Here is a 20,813-nt window from a genome sequence, read left to right on the forward strand (position 1 = left end):
AGAAAGGATGTCTTTGTGCTTCTCTTACTTTTTTTTTTTTTTGAGGCTGGGCTTTAATGGTGTGATTAAGTGGCTGGAAACCGACAGAAACAACAAAAACAGAGCGTGGCAGCAGGAGAGAAGCGGAGGATGAGGTCAGACTGCGTCGCTGTCCTGTTTTGGTCCAGAACAGAAAAGTCTTTTAAGCGTCTGATTGGCTCCTGGCAGGACAAGGAGAGCGGGGTGGTAATCGAGAAACTTGTTTAAAGAAGTGACTTTGAAGAAATCGTTTAAATTTGTAGAGCCACTTTTATTATTAGTTATATTTACAGAGAGCACAGCTTTTTTGGACACATACACACACATACTTATTACACTGCGGAGGACTGATTAGTTTCATATTTAGTTTGTGAAAACACAGAAATATACAGGATTTTACCAAATGTTAAACTTGTGCAGGAAGTTGTGATTTAACGGCCACAAGATTGTTTCTGATTCTGAAGCCGTCTTAACAGTTCCACTTTTCAGGCTTCACTAAATCAGCTGCTTTTTTTTGTCCTTTTTTTTTTTTTTTTAAACAGCAGCTCTTCCAGTGCGACCACATCTCATATTAGTGTCCTGGCCTGAAAAAATTCATCTTCCCACTTTGGTGAGATTTGAGAGAATATATCAGCCCGGAAAACACAAACAGAAAATGACTGGTTCCTTTTGGTGTGTCCCTCGTCTCACTGTCAAACAATGACTTGTGTCCGTCACGCATTTCAAAGAAACGGAGAAAGCAGCAGTGCAAAAAAACATGTTCTTCGGTCACTTCGCAGCCACAGCGGATGAGAAAAGAAGAGCCAAGCCACTCTCCCAGCGTCTTCAAGTCAAGCCCGTAAGCAGAGACTCTTGTTGGCACATCCATTCTGGCTTTGACCACACTGTGGCTTGGGTACGCCAATTATGGGTTTGACCAGGCAAACACTCACTCTCTCTTTCTGGAACACACACAAGCGCAGGGTGGCCCTGCTATAGCTGCACAGCATGTTTCAAAAAATACAGCCATGTTGTGGTTTTCTCGTGACTGTGAGCTAATCCGCTGTCTCAAATCATTATTCCAGTCTGCCGCTGGAAGAAATGCGAAATGCACTCAGTCCTTTGGAAAAGCCCGCAGGCGCTGACCAAAAATTTGTCTTTCAGCGTCATCTTACCTCTTTGAAAAAAGCGATTCGTGTCAAATATCTCCCAGGTTGTCATAAATGATATCGGGTGCTCTCAGCCGTGCTTGTTGGTGCTGGCTGTACCACATAGCAGTAGCTGGAGCCTTAGATTTTGATACTTTGCTGTACACCACTTTCCCCCTGTCTCCACTATCACCACCACCCCAAATGTTGTTGTTGTTGTTCACGTTATTGGCGGGACCTCCATGTTTTCCAGGGGGCAGAGGAACTGGCTCCTTACGAGTGAAACCACCCCTGCCTGGCTTGGGAGCGGTAAGAGGCTTGGGGAACCGCGGCGTCGGAGGCTGTGGCGTGCCACGGCCCTGGCCAAACTGGGGAGGGGATTGTCTCTGAGGCTGCTTCCCCTCCTGTCCTGATGGGGTCACCGTCTCCTCTTGTCTCCTCTGGCTGTGAGGCTCCGCGTGAGCTTTGTCATAAAAAAGCATTCCTAAGCTAGCGGGTATGCTTCCTTTTGCACGACCCTCTGGTTCGTCATATATGTGCTCCTGGGAAGAGGCGGGAGGTGACGGAGCTCCTTCTGCGTTACCTCCCGGGGGTCGCCTGCTATTGTTCACCGCCCGTCCTCCCCCTCGTCCTTTCCCTACACCCCCGTTTAGACTCAGTGCGTTCAGATCCATAGTGATCTGATCGTACACATGCGAGTACAGATCTGGGTGCTTCCTGTGGTTACTGCCTGACGGGTGATCCCCTTGGACGCCCGCTCCCACGGAATCGTCGCCTACTGGTCGTTGGCGTGGAGTGGGCACTGGAGCGGTGGCTGTGGATGGGCTGCTGGTTTGGTTCTGAGCCTTGATGCTGTCCACCGGGTCAGAATAGAGACAATCAGCGATTTGCAGAGGCAAACGGACTGAATCAGCTGGTTCAGAATAAAGGCCTGCGCTTTCATCAGATAAGGACACACCTTTGCCCACATGTCCTTTGGGAGACCGCGGAGGTGTCCCTGCACCTCCCAACATCCCTGGAGGCTCTGGTAAACTCCTCCCTTTAAGTCCCGTTCCACCTCCTTGCACCCGTCCTCCGTCTCCTCCGTCTCTCTTTCCGAGCACGCCGTCAGCCGAGCCTGGTTTGCTCCCGCCCGAATCCCCGTCGGCCTCGCGACTGCTGCTGCTGCTGCTGTCGCCGCTTCCCGTCGCCATGCTGGCAGAAATGGTATTGCGGAGATGTTGAAGCGATGCTGAGCAGTCTGATTCAGAGTTCAAAGGGCTGCTGAGGCGGCGCTCTTCAGCTAGAGCTTTCTGTGACTGGATCGCCTGGTCGACCAGTATGAAGATCTCGTTCCCTTGTTTGGTCTCAAAGGTGAAGGTGCCAGGGCCTGAGTCGCACCGTCGGCCCGCCTCGAATGAAAACATGACCTGGAAAAAGAAGAGAAAAAAAAAAGGTTAATTGGGTTTCATCCAAAATTTAGAGTTAAGTGTGTCTGTTACAGAAGGGATTGAACAAATTTCAAAATGAAACAGAAGCAACAGAAGCTAGTCGCACAAGTCCCAGCACTTCCTTTTTCCAGTGAACTTCGCTTCATTTTCAAGTTTTCTGATTAGATCTGAATAATAAATTTACTTCCAAATTCTAACTGAGGCAGAAAGTTGAAAGTCATTATCTGTTTCCCTTCCAACCTGCACCAGCGATGGCATCAATACTTAAACATAAACATCATGAGTAGACAAACTAAACAGCCTCTTTTAAAGGTCATCTGCTAATTTTAAGTCCTGATCTTGAGCTTTAAAGCATCTAAGTGACACAAAACAACCACAGAGAGTCGGACCTTAAATATATTTAGTAACGCTGAGGCTCAAACCACATATATACGCGCTGTCATTGTTTTCACTTCCTACGTATAATCAGTCGTGCGCCGTGCGTTTAAACTTAGGACAACACACATCCTTTCCAAGTTTGTCAGAGATCAACACGTTTTGATGACCTGAGGAGATTTTAGCCATTTCTCTGTTGCTCTGATCGTTTTTCTGCCTATCAGAGACATATCTCACTCACCCTGTCCCTGCCGTATCTCCTCAGCAGCTTGTAGGGCCACACCAGAACCTGCCTCTTGGTCTTTGGCTCCTTCAAGATCAAAACATCGCTTTCAGCTTTCAGCCAGTAGTTGCCCGCGAGCCCACAACGCTCTGAGGCCTCGGTCCGTTGAATGGTTACCCAGAACTCGTTCACTGCAACAAAATGAGAGCAATTTTTTTCATAAATCTTCTAGAAAATATCTGGCTGGATTAGATTAACCCCTGAGCCCAAAAGACTGGACTGCTTTGTGACTTACCCTCCTCTCTGGAGTAGTAGATGAGGTTCTCGGCCATCTGCAGGTCCTGGGGTCCTCCATTAGAGTCTACAGCACCGCTGGTACTGCTGCCACTTCCGCCCTGTTGGTCACATAAACACAACAGACAACCAGACACTGAATTAGGATACTCACAGCATGTACACATAAACATATGTAAGCTATGTGTTGCAGAGGGTTTCTTCCCTTTTAAAAGGGAGTTTTTTCTTCCTATTGTCGCCAAGTGCTTGGTCATAGTGAGTTGCTTGACTGTCTGGTTTTTCTCGTCTTATTGCAGGGTTTTTACCCAACAATGTAAAGCACCTTGAGGCGGCTATTGTTGTGATTTGGTGCTATATAAATAAAACGGAATTTCATAAAAACACAGCAGACGTGAAGGACCAAGTAAAAAGAGTGAGAAGAGAAAAGAGTAAAGCGTTAGAGAGGCTGAGTGTGCAGTCTTCCTCCTGGAAACTCCCTCTGGCTTCCTTTCTGCAAATATCTGCTACGTTCATGTTTGTGTATATGTGTGTAGGCGCTCACATGGTGCAAGCTGCGGCCTACATAGACACTCCAAGGGCATGTGGGAAAATCTGGAAGACTCACGCACAAACAAAAAGAAAAGTCCACATTGCAGTCGATACTGAATTGCACTAAATCCGCTTTTTCATTAAATTTGTGCAAATATTTGTCGTCACGTTTAGGCTTGTACACTACAGAGCAGAGAAGCTAGGTGCAAAGAAACATATTGTAGATACAACAAGAGATAAAGACATTAAACACACACACAGGAAGCCTTAAAAAACACACACACATCCACCCTGGTATTAGTCACACACTGCAAACTCTGCTTCCTATAGCAAACCGAGCATCAGCCTACGGCGCTGAAAAATAAAGCCGGCGGAGAAGTGCGAAAATCGACAACTTTCTAACGTCCACATGAGGCTGGTTACTAAAGTGAGTCGGTCCCCCATAGGCGCCCATGCTAAAATGACCAAGTTCATTTAAGACAAATGAAACGTTTGAGGCCTGCAACAAAAAGGTGTTGGAGGCTAGGTGACTTCAAAGCCGCTTATAGGAATGACTGAGCTTTTGACTATAACACCTGTATGGTTAGTCAAGTCCAGTATTTTATTTGTATATTACTTAGTACTAATTAGCAGGTGTACAAGTCTTTAAAAACTATAAAAAATACCTGAAATGCAATGTCACACATGGTATCCATCCAATCCTTGGCAACGGCCTTTTCTGCTGAAAACACGTGCATCTTATCGTTTGTTTCCACACAAAACGCTGCCATGTTGTCTTTGGGGCAGCTCTCTGTCAGTGCAGGCAGGATGGAAATGCACTCGGACAAGCGAATGATCTTCTTGTCCAGCTTCCTGGTCTTCTCATTGGACCCGCCTACGGAGCCTCCGCCACCTCCACCTCCACCACCAGGAGCGTCGAAGAACTCGAGGCGGGCGATGCCATTTTGGCTGGCAGGGTAGAGGACGAACCAGTTCTTCTTCCATTTCTGTGGAAGTAACGAGAAAAATCATTAAACATTATTGTAGCTAAAACCGAGAGAAGCGTTTTAGCACCTTTCACCTGCTTATTTGCAGTGACAAAGAGGGAAGCTGCAGAGTACCCTCTGATAGAGTATGTCACAAAAAACTTGGTTGAAGGGTGTTTCTCACTTTTTTTTAATTTTCATTTACTGATGGTTATAAATGCTGACACAGAGACTGGGAAATATGGGTCTAAAATACTGACCCACTAATAAATCAGGTCAGCCAAAGAGCTGATTAGGCTGCTGTACACTCTGACCATGCATTTCTTGCATTAGTTGTGAAGACCAAATCAGTAGTAACAGGAAACTTTGACAAATATTGCCATGTGGACAGAAGCATGACTCCAAATGCAAATTGTCATCACTGCAAAACATGTGAGGAGGTTACACATTCTTAGGTTAGGTCATATTTCAAGTACAGGGTGTGTAATATTTACTTTCTTCTGAACATTTCTGTCGTAGTTTTTATTTTTTAAGTTTTCCTGACATTGTTCACTTTAAAGTACAAGTCTTTAGAAACACAAGTTTGTTCCCACCCCCATTCTCTGCGGCCTGCTGGAGCGGGAGGGCTAGGTGGAGTTGGCCGTCCGACTGCGGTCTGGAGTGTGGGGCCTCCCTGCTGCTACGGAGTCGGGGTGGTCTGCCTCTCCCCACCGCAGGGAAAAGGGTAACACCACCTGGGTCTGGGTGCAGTTCCCCCCTCCAGGAGCAAGGGTACCTAGACCCGGTTCGTAGAGTACGCTTGGGGAGTGTGATCGTGTGTACAACGTCTCTTTATGTCTGTCTCCACGTCGGTTGAGTGTGGAGTGAGTGCATATGAGAGCATGAGGGTGGGAATGGATGTTTGTGTCTGTGTGTGCCTGTATGTCTGTGTCTATATGTCAGGTTGGGTATCAGACGCCACCTCTCTGGGGACATCTCAGGCCCTCCAAGGTTTGGAGGCCTATCTCCACCTACCACCACTTCCCCTGCCGGTGGTGGACTCCCTCAGGTGTCGGTGCGTTGGTGGTTCTTTGTGTCTGGGGGTGGGCGTCCAGGTACACACCGGCTCACTCCTTGGCGGCCGCTTATCGGGGCCTGGAGCCTGGGGCTCGCTCGGGCCCCTTCGGGGGTGGGGTGCCCCCGGCCTCTCGGCCTGGGGCTCGGTCACTCAGGCACAGCTGGCGGCCGGCGGAGCTCACGGGCGCGTCACTGCAACTCCCCCTGGCTTCTGCTCCGCGGCTGCTGAGTGAACCCTCATCTGGGACTCTCCTCAGCTCTTACTGGAACAGTGGCGCGGCTGCCCCTCTGTTGGTCTTCCATGGTTTCTTGTGTTCTGGGGGCCTCTGGATGTCTGGAGTTTTGATCTCCTCCATACCCGCTTCACACCCTGGAGGACGGGGCTGTGGCCCCCCCACACTCCCTAGCAGATCGTTACATGGAGAAACCTTTGGAATACAAGCGCGCTGATCCACACAGGTATGCACACGGGTGTTCACTGCTCGTAGACCCAAATTACACCTTTCTTGGCTACTACTTCGAAGCACATCTGTCCTGCGTGCTGCACAACAACATTGAATATTTAGTATTTACTGCTGTTTACACTTAGCTAGATTAATGCAATGGTGTTGTGTTTAGTATGTTGCTTTGTTTTTTGTTTTTTTTGTCTTTTTTTGCTTGTTTTCTATTCTTCTCTCAACAGGTGATCCAGGAGATTTTTATTTTTTTTCTCCCCCCCTTTCTCACTGTCCCTCTCCCCTTCTGTTTTTCCTTTCCTTCCTCTTTCTTTCTCCCTTTCCTATCTCTCACTCATGTCTGTCCCATCTGTAACATCTGAAAATAAAATATAATAAATAATAAAAACAAAGATCGACCAAATGGACCAATACGGCAATGCCACGATGATCCATTTGGCAAAGTAAATCCATTGGGTATCCTTGTTGGTCTTCAGACAACAATTCTGATGGCTAAAGAACCAAATGGGACAGGCGAAAAAAAGAAAAGAAACACAAGTTTGTTTTTCATGTAGCGATCAGACAAGTAGGCTGAGTTTAAACTAAATCTGAAAGCTGCCTAAGTGGGTGGGACAGGCTGAAAGGATAGAAAAAGGTGAATTTGAATTGAAACACAAGATATGATTTACATTATGCTGTTAATGTCTGTCGAACGAGCTAAAAGTGTGTGGTTTGATCTGATAGCAGTAGAGGGGAACGCAAAATTGTCCACAAATGATTAAAAACTGATGAAGAGTAAAGTTAAGGTTCAGAAATTCTGAGTCAAAATGAGATTTCCAGGCTGTTCTGTTACTCTACCGCTCTGCTGTCTGAGGCTTAATGTAGGAGGCATGTGGTGATGACTCCAGTGCAGTTTAACTCAAATCTGTTGCACAAGCCATTGTTTCCTTTACATTCAATCAGCAGCAGTTGCAGACCTCAGCATTAGTCATCATTGCTCATACAGAAAAATTATCTTAAAAGCATTTACTCATCTTGAGTTTACACATAGATTAATTTAGTATATTAAGATTAATTTAGTATATTAAAATAATTCTATGAGTTTTTGAGGTTTAACAGTTAGTTCATTTTAATCTAACTACTCCAGCTCTGACTGCATCTGTACATCACTTTAGTTTAAAAATTAACTAAAAATATCTCATTGAGGAGGTTTTGGGTTTACGTGTCTTCTGTGTAAAGAAATGTGCCTGCTTTATCTTTTATCTCCCGGGATAAAAAAAATGACCCGGACAAAATTTGGCGACAGGTTTATCATTTCTACCCCGAGGCCAGCGGTGAGGAAGCAACAGCTAACAATGATCTCTTCCTCCACAAACAAGGACAGCAGCAAACAACGTGGCACGCGATCCGACGCTGAACAATGAGAAGCTCGGCAGGTGTAAAAGAGCCCCGGCGTTCACTGCTGAAAATAGACATGAAGACATGTACGGCTGCATGTAGTCAATGCAGTGTAGACTAAAGTAGTGTTTGTCATGAAGCTGATAACTTATTTTATTTAGAAAATTCCTCCAAGCTTTTTACTCTTAAGTCATATGTGGACATTTCTCCTGAAAAAGATGTGTTTCCCCTTCAATCACTCAGCGAGGCCTGACAGCCAGACAGCTGAGTTTGTAACAGGAAGGTCAGGGGTAAAGTCCTTCGACCAGCAGGGAAAATCCAGCGAACAGAAGTAAATGAGAAATATGAATATTACAACGGCAGGAAAGGTTCTACTTCACTGATAAGAAGCGAAAACATTATTTAGTACGTCAGAAAATTAAAGCCCAAAGAACCTGAAAGCTGAGTGGAACAGCAGCCACAGCCCAGTGTGTGACTTTTGACATCGATTTAAAGGGTTAAAGCTTTTTAAAGAAAAGTGGTATTATGACATGATATATACAACTTAACAAAAATACTTTATCACGGCACATTCATTTGTCATGTTGGGAGACACACAAGGGTTAAAACCATTTACAGTGGCTTCATGCCATTCAGCTGTCTTCCATAGAAGTGTGAGAGTGAGTCAACGGGAATTATAACAGGATCCAGAAGCTAAAGAGATTCGAAGGAATTCAGCCAGCTTCTATTTTACTTACACCTGCTTTTCCTACTGACACATTAAAGACCTTTAAAGCTAAATCGCTATAGCTAGTTATTATTTATCGTTTCTCTTTCTAGTCTTCTCATATTCTGAGTGTCTTGACCAAGCAGCAAGTAGGAAAAACATAGTTTCCATTTGCCAAATATGTAATCAGCTCTATTCTGACGATAATTTAGCTTTATTTTGAACTTGTGTGGATTAGCAAACAAAGAAAAGGACTTGTTGGCTTGGACATCTCCTAGCTATCCAAAACCTGCTAAAACAGTTGGTATAGCATATCATATTGTCTTGAAATGAAACCAGTATAGTTTTACATGATATAAGTTTACGTTTATGTAGCATGCACAGATATGTCTGACACTAAGGGTAATAAAGGAGCTACTTTAACTAACTTCAACAAGAAAACTGCTTCAGCTGAAGGCGGAAACAACAAATTGAGGCAAAAAGTCACCATCAAGCACAAACAGGCTACGGAGGCATGCAAGGAGGAGATATAGAGCCAGCTGATGTGTGGGCCGAAGTAATTAACTCAACTGAACATCGCTGGAGCGCTTGCTAGCTGCACTCTATACGACAGGAAAAGCAAACGATGGATGGAAACTCCTGATGTGGTCACAGTGAGGAAAAGGAAGACTTAAATCAGCAGGTTAAAAAACTCGACCCGAGATATTTTTATTTTACTCTACATTTGACTTCTGTTGTGTCACTACTGTTGCTCCCCAACGCTGAAGCTTCTGTTACCTTGTTACAATAGATTCACGCTTTGAATTAGTTAGACAGCAGCTCACACAAGCTGGATGCCGTCCTTCACTTGATTTTGCTGCCTGCAAGCTGGGAACATCAATAAAACACTGTTAAATATTATTTTTCTTTATCGTCAGAAACATTTTAGTAAATTCCATTTAAATATTGTTATTTTATTATATTGTTATCATTTTGACTCTACAGAGCCCAGGCCAGCAGACTAGCCCAGCAGTCAGATTGATGTAAATCATGAAATACTCATTTGCATGTCAGCTAAGAAATTTGTCAACTCCAGCTTGTGGATTCTTTGGGATTCGTTGATTAGACTGTAATAGACAGTCTTTGGATGCTATACTTAAGGAAATGTAGTGGAAATGCTTGTTAGGACCAGTAAAAGCTCTCAAAGCGGTAGGTGCTGCATCTAAATATTTGTATATAACATACTGGCGAAGTACACTTAACTGTAACTGACAAATAAAGGACTAATAGGATAAAGAAGAAGAAATAAAATAGAGCACCTCATGTAAAATGAAGTACTTCCTAACTGTACGTCAGTAAATGCTCTGCCCGTATTTACTGTCAACCATCAGTACTGCCGTACTGAATAAGCCCTAACAGCTTTTTCATTATCATCCGCTGCATGAAAATCATCAACGTGTGACTCAGTATGTAAAGGTGGAATTATGATATTTGCATGATGCTTCAGATACAGCTATAGCAACAGGGTTTGTGTATATCTACAACCTACAGGGTCCTTAGTTGGTCTTTCTGAGGTTTCCTGTAAAAGCTGAGCTGGATAACCTCTGAAGGTCTTGAGGTAAATGTGTTCATAATAAATGTCTTAATATCCCTGTCAAATGCAGCCATAAAAGAGGTCCCCGCATTAAATAAGACAGCTTTACCAAAGTCCTTCACGCACACACACCGACACACACTGCAGCCTTTAAAATGAACTGCCAAAACAGACAGGAAATGTGTGGGATTGTCATTACTGAGGATCCTCTTTGCTTCCTTCATCTGAATCCTGGTCTGTGTCAGTGTATATATGTTTGCTTGTGTGTGTGGGTCTGTGTGAGAATGCCCAACTGTTTGCCGTGGACCATACAAGCGAATGCACGCACGCAGACCGCGATCAGCCCTTCTTACAATGTGATGTAATTCAGTGGTATACATGAAAAGGATGTGAGACTTTAAAGCATGTGCGGGTGTGCGACTGTGGGTGCATTATGTCTGTCTGTGAAACAGCTGCTCCATATAAGGCAACCGGCCGTTATCAGCCGCTATTACACAGAGTGGAAATTATGCAAAAGAGATGTATTTGAGCGAAGGAGCGAAACTTCCTCAGTGATGTCCTGTCTGTTTGCAAGAGCTGGAAGAATCGAAGAGAAGCACATGGCCCATACTTCATGACTGACTACCACTTTAGGGTAGTATAAGAAATATAATAATATATAATATATAATAATAATAATATAATTCTTCTTCTTTCCTTCAGGTAGCTGTGCACTGAACATAATGGTGAAAAAAATAATGAATTTTGCACTTCTTACACATATTCAACTCTTTGTTTGTTTATATGCCACAGATTCCACTGTGTTTCCAGTCAGGATTACAAAACTTTGGGTTTCATTTGCTTGTCCTTCCAACTGTCATTACAATAAGTGTTTGCATACAGACAGATGCTTTCAGGCAGGTAGATATACATTTAACCAGTCTGTCGCTGCGTGAACACGTGATGCTCTTTGTCTGTAATAAACCAGTGTAATAACCCACTCCACCATCCTCTTACTGGCCACAGACAGACCTCAGTGGCACATGCAAGGCCAGTGTGTGTGTGTGTGTGTGTGTGTGTGTGTGTGTGTGTGTGTGTGTGTGTGTGTGTGTTTCTTTAAGCATAAAAGTTTGTCTGTATCATGCCGTGTGTTGTTGGTAATATGCACTAAAAGGAATCTGGTGGAAAACAGAGGGCTCTCTGTTTATGTGTGACTTTATGTAAAAGGTAGACAAACGAGGAGGACGTTTTATAAGAGAAAAGGAGATGGCCAACTGCTCTGACCACAGGTCTGCTGCCCTAACCTCAGTCCTCTGTGGTGTCTATAAACTCAAGCTTTTCTCAACTGTTTGCAGATTCTCTCGACCCAAAAACCAAACGTGAATCACAATGAGCTCAGATTTGAGTGAAACTAATGTGAGACAATAACATTTGAGCAAACCGCAATAACTGCCTGTTCGGTTCATTTACGCTTTCCGTTACTCGCTCCCAAACGATCTGCTGATTTGACTCAAATTATATTTGCGCTACTACACGGTGAGGCTGGTACCATTGTGCACACGCCGTATGGAAAAACAGCTATGTGTGGAGTGGAGATTTTAAGGGCAATAGTAATGTCTGTGAAATCAGGTAACACAGGTAAGAGGTCGCTCTCAGCGCCAACGCGGTTTTCAACAATGACGTCGTCGCAAAATGTGGAAGTTGAGGTCTAAGTTTAGCCAAATCGACCAGCAGATCCAATAGGAACAGGCACTCTGGCTACCGATTAATCCTCAGAGAAATTTTATGATCATCATTTGGTCTGTAAATGTCAAGAAATATTACAAGCAGTTAAAAAGATCAAACAGAAAATCTAAAGATCCTGGAACCAGTGGATTTGTTGGAATTGCTGCATAAAAAAGGACTTATTATTAACAAATTTCTGGTGACCCGTTAACTCATCATTATCTTAGCATTAACTATCAGATAAAACAACAACTCTCAAATACTTTCACTTCAAACCAACAAGTATTCCCTGGAAAGCTGGAAACATTGGATTTTTTGGTCTGTGCTTCAATCCTTCGCATCAGCGATGACATGTTACTCAAGTCGCTCCTGACAGGGATGGCTACCAGCTTTCATGACAGCTCAACCATCACCAACGTGTGCAAACATGCGAATGAGGTCCTTATTAAGACGCTGAATGTTCAGTTCTGTTTCAGCGAGCACGTGCAGCATCGGCTTTACATTAACAAATGACAAATTCTGCGAAATGTGAAGACTTTCTGAAATCTATGTCTCGGAGGAAGTCTGTCAAATATGATAAATCATTTCCAGCCGCAAGAGTACCGAATTTCTGATGCGCAGAGTCAGAAAGTTAGACTGTTAGTAAACGCTAGCTTGAACTGGCCAAATATGTGCCACATTTGTGCGTGCCTAAATGTTCATACAGTAAACTGTTTAGCTTACTTTTATTACAAAATTAAAAAGCTTTACTGTAATATCGTAGTCCATGACAAAGTTCATTTATATGGTAGTTTTAGTCAAAAGACAAAAAGGGTAGTTCTGTTTTCAAGTATTCGTATTTTTAGGTGTGGTAACAATTCTGAAAACGTCACTGTGCTGTAACACGATACCTGTACAGAAGTATTAATGCTTACTGAAGCATGATGACCTGTTGACTAAAGGCGACAAAGGGGGGGAAAGTGCACCGGAAATAAATCAGTATAATGACGTTGAGCTTTTCTCTGTGTTCTAACCGAGTGATCGGGAGAGTGACAAAAGATTTTAGTTTGGGGGGGTTTTATGCCAAGATATGAACCAAACTCCCTGAAGTACTGTTGTGCCTGTAGATGTTGAATGGGAACGAGGACTTGATAAGAACAGGGAACGATAAGCACAATGACCCTACCCCAACATTAAAATGTACGCAAAGAAATTGCTCCCACTGTCTTCCAGTGTAAAGTGCAGTAAATGTTTTGTAAATTTCTCTAAAATTTACAGAACTAACACTTTAAAATACTCACAGTTACAGAGTTCGGTCCAAACATATCAGGTATTTGTAAAACCAGGAGGACATGAAAGTAAATCATTATGCAAAGAGGGGAAAATATCAAATCTAATGCATCGATGGGGATTTTCAATACTGCCATCATGATCCTTTGTACTATTCTTGCAGACTATTCAAGGAAAACTGCACACCTTCCTGTATGCTACTTCCACAAACTACAAATGATTTGTTGTTTCTTTTCCGAGAAATGTGATGTAGCTACTGAGGTGCTACCTGCAAATACAGACAATCTGACACACAAACCCATTAATCCACCGCGAGGACCTTCAGACATGAATCACTGTTGGATAAATGTAGTTGCCTCCGGGCATGTAATTCCACTTCATTCTGACACACCCCGTCTGTTCAAGTGGCAGCTAGCTCCTGGCTTTAGAGCTGCACCGTCATGCCCACACCTGCACTCTTTAAACTCAAAGCTTTGTGCAGCTCCAGCATGAAAGTGGACTGCAATCTGCAGGTCCAAGATTTATAAATCCAAATATTTATCTCAAACATGGTTTTCCAATAAACCATATTTACAGTGTACATAAAGGTGCATCACCCCAAATATTTGCCCTGTTTTACACCTCTGCATTGCTCAAATGTGCTTCTGATTGGTTAAAACAGAGCAATATGCCATATTTTGGATCCTATGAATACCGCTGTGACACAGAGTGGCATCAAAGGAAAAGCAGAAATATTTGTCTCGTGGGTAAGTTATAGAAGGATGATGCGCATTCTGGTTATCTTGCGGATGTGGGCTACTTCTGGTAAAGACTTGGCACTGATGATAAAATGAATGAATACCAAACAAAAATCATTGTGTGACCTATTTTGTTTCAACCAGATCAGCAAATGGGGCGCCATCGCAGTGCCATCACAGCATCTACAACACTGGTCAAACAAAAGTGCCCACAGTGGGCCAGATCTGCAGAGTTATCTCTAATTTAATTTTACCCATCACAAGGAGCCAGCCTGTGGAAGCAGCTGTTCTCTGTGAAGACGTTTTTTTCTGAAGTTGACAGAAAAAACCCCTCAGATGATAACAGGGGCTATCAGCATCTTTCAGCTTCAAACAAAATACTTTTGTTTGTTTGTTTGTTTCAATCCTTTATCTCTAGCACGTATTTACCATATAGGACAAAAACATTAACAAGTTAATTTAATCAGTGAAATAAACAGCTGATTAGATAATAGCTAAATATAAAATGCGGTCTACGGTCTACTTAATGTTTGACAAGAAGAACAGAGCGAAACAGAAACTTGGGTTGGACGCTGCCACTTCACTCTTAAGTCACATTTTCCGACCATACACGTGGGAACGTCCTACCCTGTCCACTGACAGCTCGAACGATTGCATAATTCACCCACCAAACCTCGCACTAGTTTCAACACTTTCAGATCAGCCAGCATTTTGCTTCCTGTTCTATTCTGCTCAATTTTGATACTTTCTTTATACCCTTCAGGGTACTTCTGGTCTTCGGTCCTCGACACTGTAAAAGACAACGCCTCACTTTTGAAAATGGAAAGATTTAGGTCTGATCACGCTCTATTGAAAACAGCCTATAAAAAGGCATTGAAACTATGTTTTGGGCGTATGAATATGCATTGTGAAGTGTTGATTCCAGGGCAGGAAATGGAGCCAGAATGTTTTGTTGGTCCATGTCATATGACCACAGAGAAACGGAGAGACAAAGACCCTCTTACAAATCTTAAAGAGTAACCCAGCTCCTATGCAGTGGTGCTCTGAGGCCGAGCGCTGACACCAGCATGCACACAAAAACACACAGGTAGCTGTGCTGCTTGTGTGTGGCTGCGAGATGACACAAAGTCTGCATGCTGACAGCGAGTTTAAATGGTGTAAACAGCAAGTACAGACAGCTGAGCTGAAGTGAAAGTAAAGACTGCCGTCTTTGTAGAAAATAGATTTGGTTTCCGACTCTACTTTAATGGTTTAACACACTTTTATCATGAGTTGTTGTGGAAAGTCACATAAAGCTTGTCACTAACACGCACACACAACCAAACTTCCCTTCCTGACAGTACTCGGGGAGCTTGAGTTCACTTTAGTTTCATGTGTTCTTGCATTTAGCCCAGAGATGAATTTGCATGCACACAGATGCACATCACCTTTACTCTAAACCACCACACCAAAAAAAGGCCAGATCACTGAAGGCACAGCCACTGACTTCCTCCTTCTGCAGGTACAGTAGCATTATCTTTGAAGCCACTGGCCTGTAATTGCACCAGTGCTCTGTTTACTTGCCACGAGGTACAAAAAAAAAACCATCTGTCTGGTGGAGGTACAAAGTTAACATCACTTAGTTGTGATTTTTTAAAAATCAAAATATGACAACATAATGCTGTCACGAGCAGTTTTAGTGCCTCTTTCTTCCCCTAAAAGGCTTTATTTGCTTCTCAATAATGAGCAGCAGCTATCCACAAAACTGGCTGAGTATAGAGTGGAGTTTGTGTGGTTGCACGGATCTGTCATTCTTTTTAGTGACCCTGAATAAATTACATGGAATATTATCTGCTGAGATAAGAGAGAGAAGTTATGGCTTGTTTATTACAGGCTCTTATTAAAGTACCACCACTTCGTTTCATTTGCCTGTAATATAACACTGGCTGTGGCTACACGCACTTCCTTTATTTCTGTGAACGCAACATTTTATCAATAAAAGCAGCGTTTTTTCTTTTCTTTTCTATTCCTGGGTCTTACCTTTCCAAACTTTTGGTGTTGCACATAAAGCTGTCCCTCCTTAACGTGGGTGTCCATGCCCCCCAAAAACGCTAAAGCCCGCCGTCCTCCACAAAGATGAAACTGGACTTGAACTTGACAGAAGAAAATCACCTTTTTTTTTCTTCTTTCACCCCCTCAACAACTTCTCTCTTCTCTCACTTCCGCTCCACAGGCCTTAAACCGTGTTTATCGCGACGCTCGCGCGCATGTAACAGTGTCATGGTGATACTAGAAGAAGAAAAAGTTCCAAACTGTCACCGAGAAGTCCTCACAAACTTAATGTCCAAATGTTGTCGGCTGCTTTGACTATCTGTCGCTTCTCACTCCTCCTGTAGAAATGGACCAATGAAAAGCCGCGCTTATACGACAACGCGTCACTTCCGGGTATCGGTTTCACAATAAAAGCGCTGAATAATGTCTTTTGACTTCATGCGTATGGTTGCAAAAACCACAAGAGAAGTTTGCTGTAGTTGTGTGTAGCTTCTCCAGCGGGTGGAAAATGTTCCAAAGATATTTAGATAATTAAATATAGACAATTTATGTTGGTGGTGGGGGGAATTTTTTGTATTTGTTTTTTTTGTATTTGTTTGTTTTTGCTCGTAAAACAAACGAGCTGAACTCCTATGACAGTAGGCTTTACTGAAAATCTTGCTGTCATATCAGTTCACAATGTGCTTTATGTTGATCGTGAATTTGAAACCGACGAGTCTCCGGAATGGGGAAATGTTTATTCTAGGATCCTCTAAAAGTGATATCCACCAGCCCCCCAAAAAAGAAACTCTAGTCAGGAAATTTCACTTCTCAATTTATGAGCTTTCTCTGTAAAACATGGAAGATCAACATTACCCATGAAGAATCATTATTCATGGAAGTGTGAAAAACACGGGGAATATTTATACATGCTTTCTTACTTGGGGGAAAAAATGAGTTTTACTGTTAAACTGAGTTTTTTCGCCCGTAGCGCACGTTTATTTTGAAATAATAAGTAACAACCGGTATTGTATTAAATGTGTTATACTTGTCGCAACTCACTCCCTTCATCTGAAGGAGTGAGCAGCGTGGTACGCGCACGGAGCCGCTCATCTCCTTCTCTCCTCCCACCTCCTCAACCTTGTGTAACATGTGTGATAGAAAGCTTTAGTGGCTCATTAAAAATATGATGAACTCATATGGTGATTGATTAGTTTGGGATGAGTATTTTTGGCAATTACACAAATTTGGGTTTTGGTTCAAAATTAAATCCCATAAAAAGTTCATAAATACATTTACAAGCGACTGTTACTGTTCATTTCAAACCACCCAGCTTTCTGAGAGCTCAAGATTAGCACTTAAAATACTTAAATTACATAAACATCACAGGAATTGTGAGTGATGCAGGCTATGCTGGCAGGAGAAGCTGGCCCCCAAAATTAATGCTTTGCAGATGCCTCCTGCTGGCTTGCAGCGCCCCAGTTTTCAGCCAAATGGCGCTAAATCGCTCAATCGTGATGTTTAAACTATGACTCAGACGCAAAATGGGTTTTTTTGCTGGCTCGTGTTCCTTCACAGGTCAAAAAAAACCCCTGTACTCCTGCATTGCATCTTATTATTTAAACTTCAGCAGACTGCCTCACATGCTGGCGGAGTGCATATTTTCTTTATGCACTCATTACAGAGGCATGATGCCACTATCAGGCCAATGCAGCTTCTCTCTAATAGTACCGTCCTGTAAGTTATTGCAGGATGCAAACACTCGCGTGTAACTGTTAAAGGGAGATAAGAGCTGTTGCTAAATGTTATTTTTAACGTCTCTGTAGGGAATCTAATTGTAGCGTACATCACGTGTTTGTTCGTGTTCTACCTGATATTGTTTTCGCATCTGTCTCCTTGAAGGCCCCTGGTTTGTTTCATGATTGTAGCCCTAGGCTGCTGCTGAATTTCTCAAATAGAAAGACATTGCTGCCATCTACTGGTCATTAGTCATAATTACAGGTTGGAGGGCGTTCACCCTCTGCTCTCGCGATATCTGCGCAGTTGCCCGGACCAAAACAGGAATTGAGACATGGAGCGAGTGTTCGGCGGAGTTGAGGGGTGAGAATCAATTAAAATAAGCAGTAAAACTCTTCTAAGTTTATTGTGATGAAGTGTCACGTAAGGCTTGTGTGTATTACAGGCATTTATTCAAGTTTTTAGGTCAATTAGAAAGTGAAGAGTTTTCTTAACGGCTGTGCGCGAGTATGTGTGTCTCGTGATCACTTCTCTTTTGTGGGCTGTTTCTGTCAGTTAAAATGTCATCATTTATTTTTTTTAAAAGTATGCTATAAATACGTATTTGTCTAAATGAGGTTTGTGGGGCCTTTTTTGTGGATCTATTTAAATTGTGTGTGTGTTTCTATCAGGGAAGATGCATACAATGGTCTTGTATAGTGATGTCTAGTTGCTTTGGTGGTTAGCAGCTCCGTTCATGTATTTGTCAATTCCTTATTAGGGGAGGAACGCACTCCAAAGCAGTGTTGTTGTCAGGGGATGGGAAGGTGTTGGCAGAGACGGCGGGACCATCCACCAACCACTGGGTGAGCGGAAGTGCTGATGGAGGCAGGTGGAGAAATTTGGAAAGGGGAAAGAGGGGGCAGATGGTGGCCGGATGAGGGGTTTGCACATTAAATAGACTGTCTTTATACTTGTCTTCTGAGTGAATACATTGTTACATTGTGTTATACTGTAGCAAGTTCCATTTATTTTGCAACACTTTTTGTCTCTCACAGCTGGTCGGCGTGGACAAGTGTATCTCAACCATCGACGACATGGTCCAAAGAGCCAAGGTCGAGGCGGGGCTGGATCCAGGCACGCCGTTATACTCCCTGGTCAGTCTGGCTGTGTGCCGGTGCAGGTTGCTGATTGAAATAATGTGAGCCCTAACATCTGATTTGTGTGCATCTGCGTACGCAGGGCATGTCTCTGAGCGGAGGCGAGCAGAAGGATGCCATCGACAGACTCATCGCTCTCATGAAGGAGCGGTTCCCCAGCCTCAGCGAACGTTACTTCATCACCACAGACGCCATCGGTGCCATGGCCACGGCCAGCAATCGAGGTAAGCTGCCATTTTCTGTTCTCGCTTCATACAGCAGCCAGTCCTCAGCAGGAAGACAGAGCTGCCCCAACCATAAATGTGTTCATGTAACAAACACAATGACACTGTCCTACGGTATGATTGTTAAATATTTGACATAACTTGTGTTTAAGAGCTGCTCTTAGCCTAAAATGTTACAGCAGGTCGCAGTTTAATACTTTACTGTTTTAGGTGTGGCTCTATGTATCATCTTTACTGTCTGACCCTGAGCTTTATGGCTTGATGGTATCAGCATATCAGCGTTATCATCAAGATCTTTGTCTTCAGGGGGCATAGTCCTGATATCAGGGACCGGATCAAACTGCAAACTAGTCAATCCTGATGGCTCGCAGATCGGCTGTGGGGGCTGGGGTCACATGATGGGCGATGAGGGATCAGGTAACTATGTCGGAATATATGAATTATTCATATCTTTATAGATCAGACTGAGCTATCTGTCCATCTTCCCAGCCTTCTGGATAGCTCACCTGGCTGTGAAGACGGTGTTCGACGGCAAAGACAAACTGGTCGCTCCTCCTCACGACACCACGCATGTTAGAAAAGCCATGGAGGAGTACTTCCAGGTCAGAGTCCCAAAAGTTCGGAGAGATGTGTCGACATACACAGCGATACCGTCTAATGGGTAAAACTCTGTTTATCGTAGGTGTCAGATCTGATGGGCATGCTGCCACATCTCTACAGAAACTTCCAGAAGTCTCATTTTGCAGGGTTCTGCAAGAAGGTGGCTGAAGGTAGGAGGGTGTAACTCCCTGGTCTGCTTTGAAATGTGAAAGATTAAGCGGTAAGGTAGAAGTCAGACTTTGTGTGTGTGTGTGTGTGTGTTAAAGGTGCCGAGGCAGGGGACGCTCTCTGTCGGCATGTGTTTGCTGAAGCTGGACGAGTCCTGGCAAAACATGTAGAAGCAGTCTTACCTGCAGCGCAGGAGGTAACACACCCACACAGTCACGTGCTGTCACCTGTTTGTGATCACGTTTCTCTGAGTCGCGTCTTCTTTTATTTTCCTGACAGCCACTATTGAGCGGCGACCTCGGCCTGCCAATCCTGTGTGTGGGCTCGGTGTGGAAGAGCTGGGAGCTCCTGAAGCCAGGTCAGTGTCTCCATGGACCCTCATCATGAAACCCTTCAACTTATCCACTTCCTCTGCCTGAGTAGCTTCTATCCTGAAGAAGTCTGAGATTCTCCGTCTCTCCCCAGGTTTCACTGAAGTCTTGGATAAACTGGCATCATCTGACAAGCACAAGGGTCATTTCTGCAGCTACAGCCTTCTGATTTTGCAGCGGTCCTCGGCGCTCGGTGGCGCCGGCCTCGGAGCGCAGCATTCAGGTGCTACCATAGCCATGGATTATGCCGCCAATGCCAAAGTCTTCTATCAACACACCTTCAGCAGCAGCGCATGAGAATGAGTTGCAGGAAGACTTGCCGGCCAGTTTTTTAATTTTTAACGTGATTGTTTTGCACTTGATTTTGACACTAAAGAGTCAGATCTCAGTATGCTCATGTTAATTTTATCGTACTGTGCAAAGACTTTTTAATGCTCGTTTGCATTTGTGATTTATAATAAAAATGAGGTTGAATTTATAGAAGATCTTTGCATTGTTGTGGATCATTTTAGACTGATTGATGTGGGCTTTCCATCATCGTGTTTACCTAAATTTCATCTAGTTTAGTGTCACATTTAGAACACTGAGGCGGGTCACACTTAGAGGCAAACAGCCACACTCACATTCTCACCTACAGCCAATCTAGCATCAACCAACAGCCCAACGGTGTCTTTGGAAGAGAATCTGACTACCCAAGAGAACCCATGCAGACACTGGGAGACCATGC

The 20,813-nt window shown here is 43.7% G+C and overlaps 2 protein-coding genes across 2 annotated transcripts; one reads left to right on the forward strand and one right to left on the reverse strand.

The window, feature by feature from the left end:
* Positions 1-268: 268 nt before the first annotated feature.
* On the reverse strand, positions 269-16,228 carry dok1b (docking protein 1b). The gene is made up of 5 exons (XM_082520155.1): positions 15,857-16,228; positions 4,661-4,981; positions 3,469-3,568; positions 3,192-3,364; positions 269-2,554 (listed from the first exon to the last, which is right to left on the reverse strand). Exons 1-5 carry the CDS (start codon positions 15,911-15,913, stop codon positions 1,196-1,198), a joined length of 2,010 nt encoding a protein of 669 aa, XP_082376281.1. The 5' UTR covers positions 15,914-16,228; the 3' UTR covers positions 269-1,195.
* A 1,588-nt stretch (positions 16,229-17,816) lies between these two features.
* nagk (N-acetylglucosamine kinase) lies at positions 17,817-20,569 on the forward strand. The gene is made up of 10 exons (XM_082528123.1): positions 17,817-17,947; positions 18,345-18,429; positions 18,622-18,720; positions 18,806-18,947; positions 19,254-19,364; positions 19,437-19,549; positions 19,630-19,717; positions 19,814-19,911; positions 19,995-20,073; positions 20,181-20,569. Exons 1-10 carry the CDS (start codon positions 17,919-17,921, stop codon positions 20,381-20,383), a joined length of 1,047 nt encoding a protein of 348 aa, XP_082384249.1. The 5' UTR covers positions 17,817-17,918; the 3' UTR covers positions 20,384-20,569.
* Positions 20,570-20,813: the final 244 nt, after the last annotated feature.

Source organism: Aulonocara stuartgranti (assembly GCF_965226115.1).
Source record: "Aulonocara stuartgranti genome assembly, chromosome: 3".
Taxonomy (NCBI): Eukaryota; Metazoa; Chordata; class Actinopteri; order Cichliformes; family Cichlidae; genus Aulonocara; species Aulonocara stuartgranti.

Excerpts from the sequence above, each read along its gene's own strand:
- nagk (XM_082528123.1), top strand. The coding sequence starts at position 17,919 with ATGGAGCGAGTGTTCGGCGGAGTTGAGGG. Across the intron at positions 19,550-19,629 it reads CCATGGAGGAGTACTTCCAG|GTGTCAGATCTGATGGGCAT; the intron begins GTCAGAGTCCCA and ends TGTTTATCGTAG. Across the intron at positions 20,074-20,180 it reads CTGGGAGCTCCTGAAGCCAG|GTTTCACTGAAGTCTTGGAT; the intron begins GTCAGTGTCTCC and ends GTCTCTCCCCAG.
- dok1b (XM_082520155.1), bottom strand. The coding sequence starts at position 15,913 with ATGGACACCCACGTTAAGGAGGGACAGCTTTATGTGCAACACCAAAAG. Across the intron at positions 4,982-15,856 it reads AACACCAAAAGTTTGGAAAG|AAATGGAAGAAGAACTGGTT; the intron begins GTAAGACCCAGG and ends TTACTTCCACAG. Across the intron at positions 3,365-3,468 it reads CTACTACTCCAGAGAGGAGG|TGAACGAGTTCTGGGTAACC; the intron begins GTAAGTCACAAA and ends ATTTTGTTGCAG.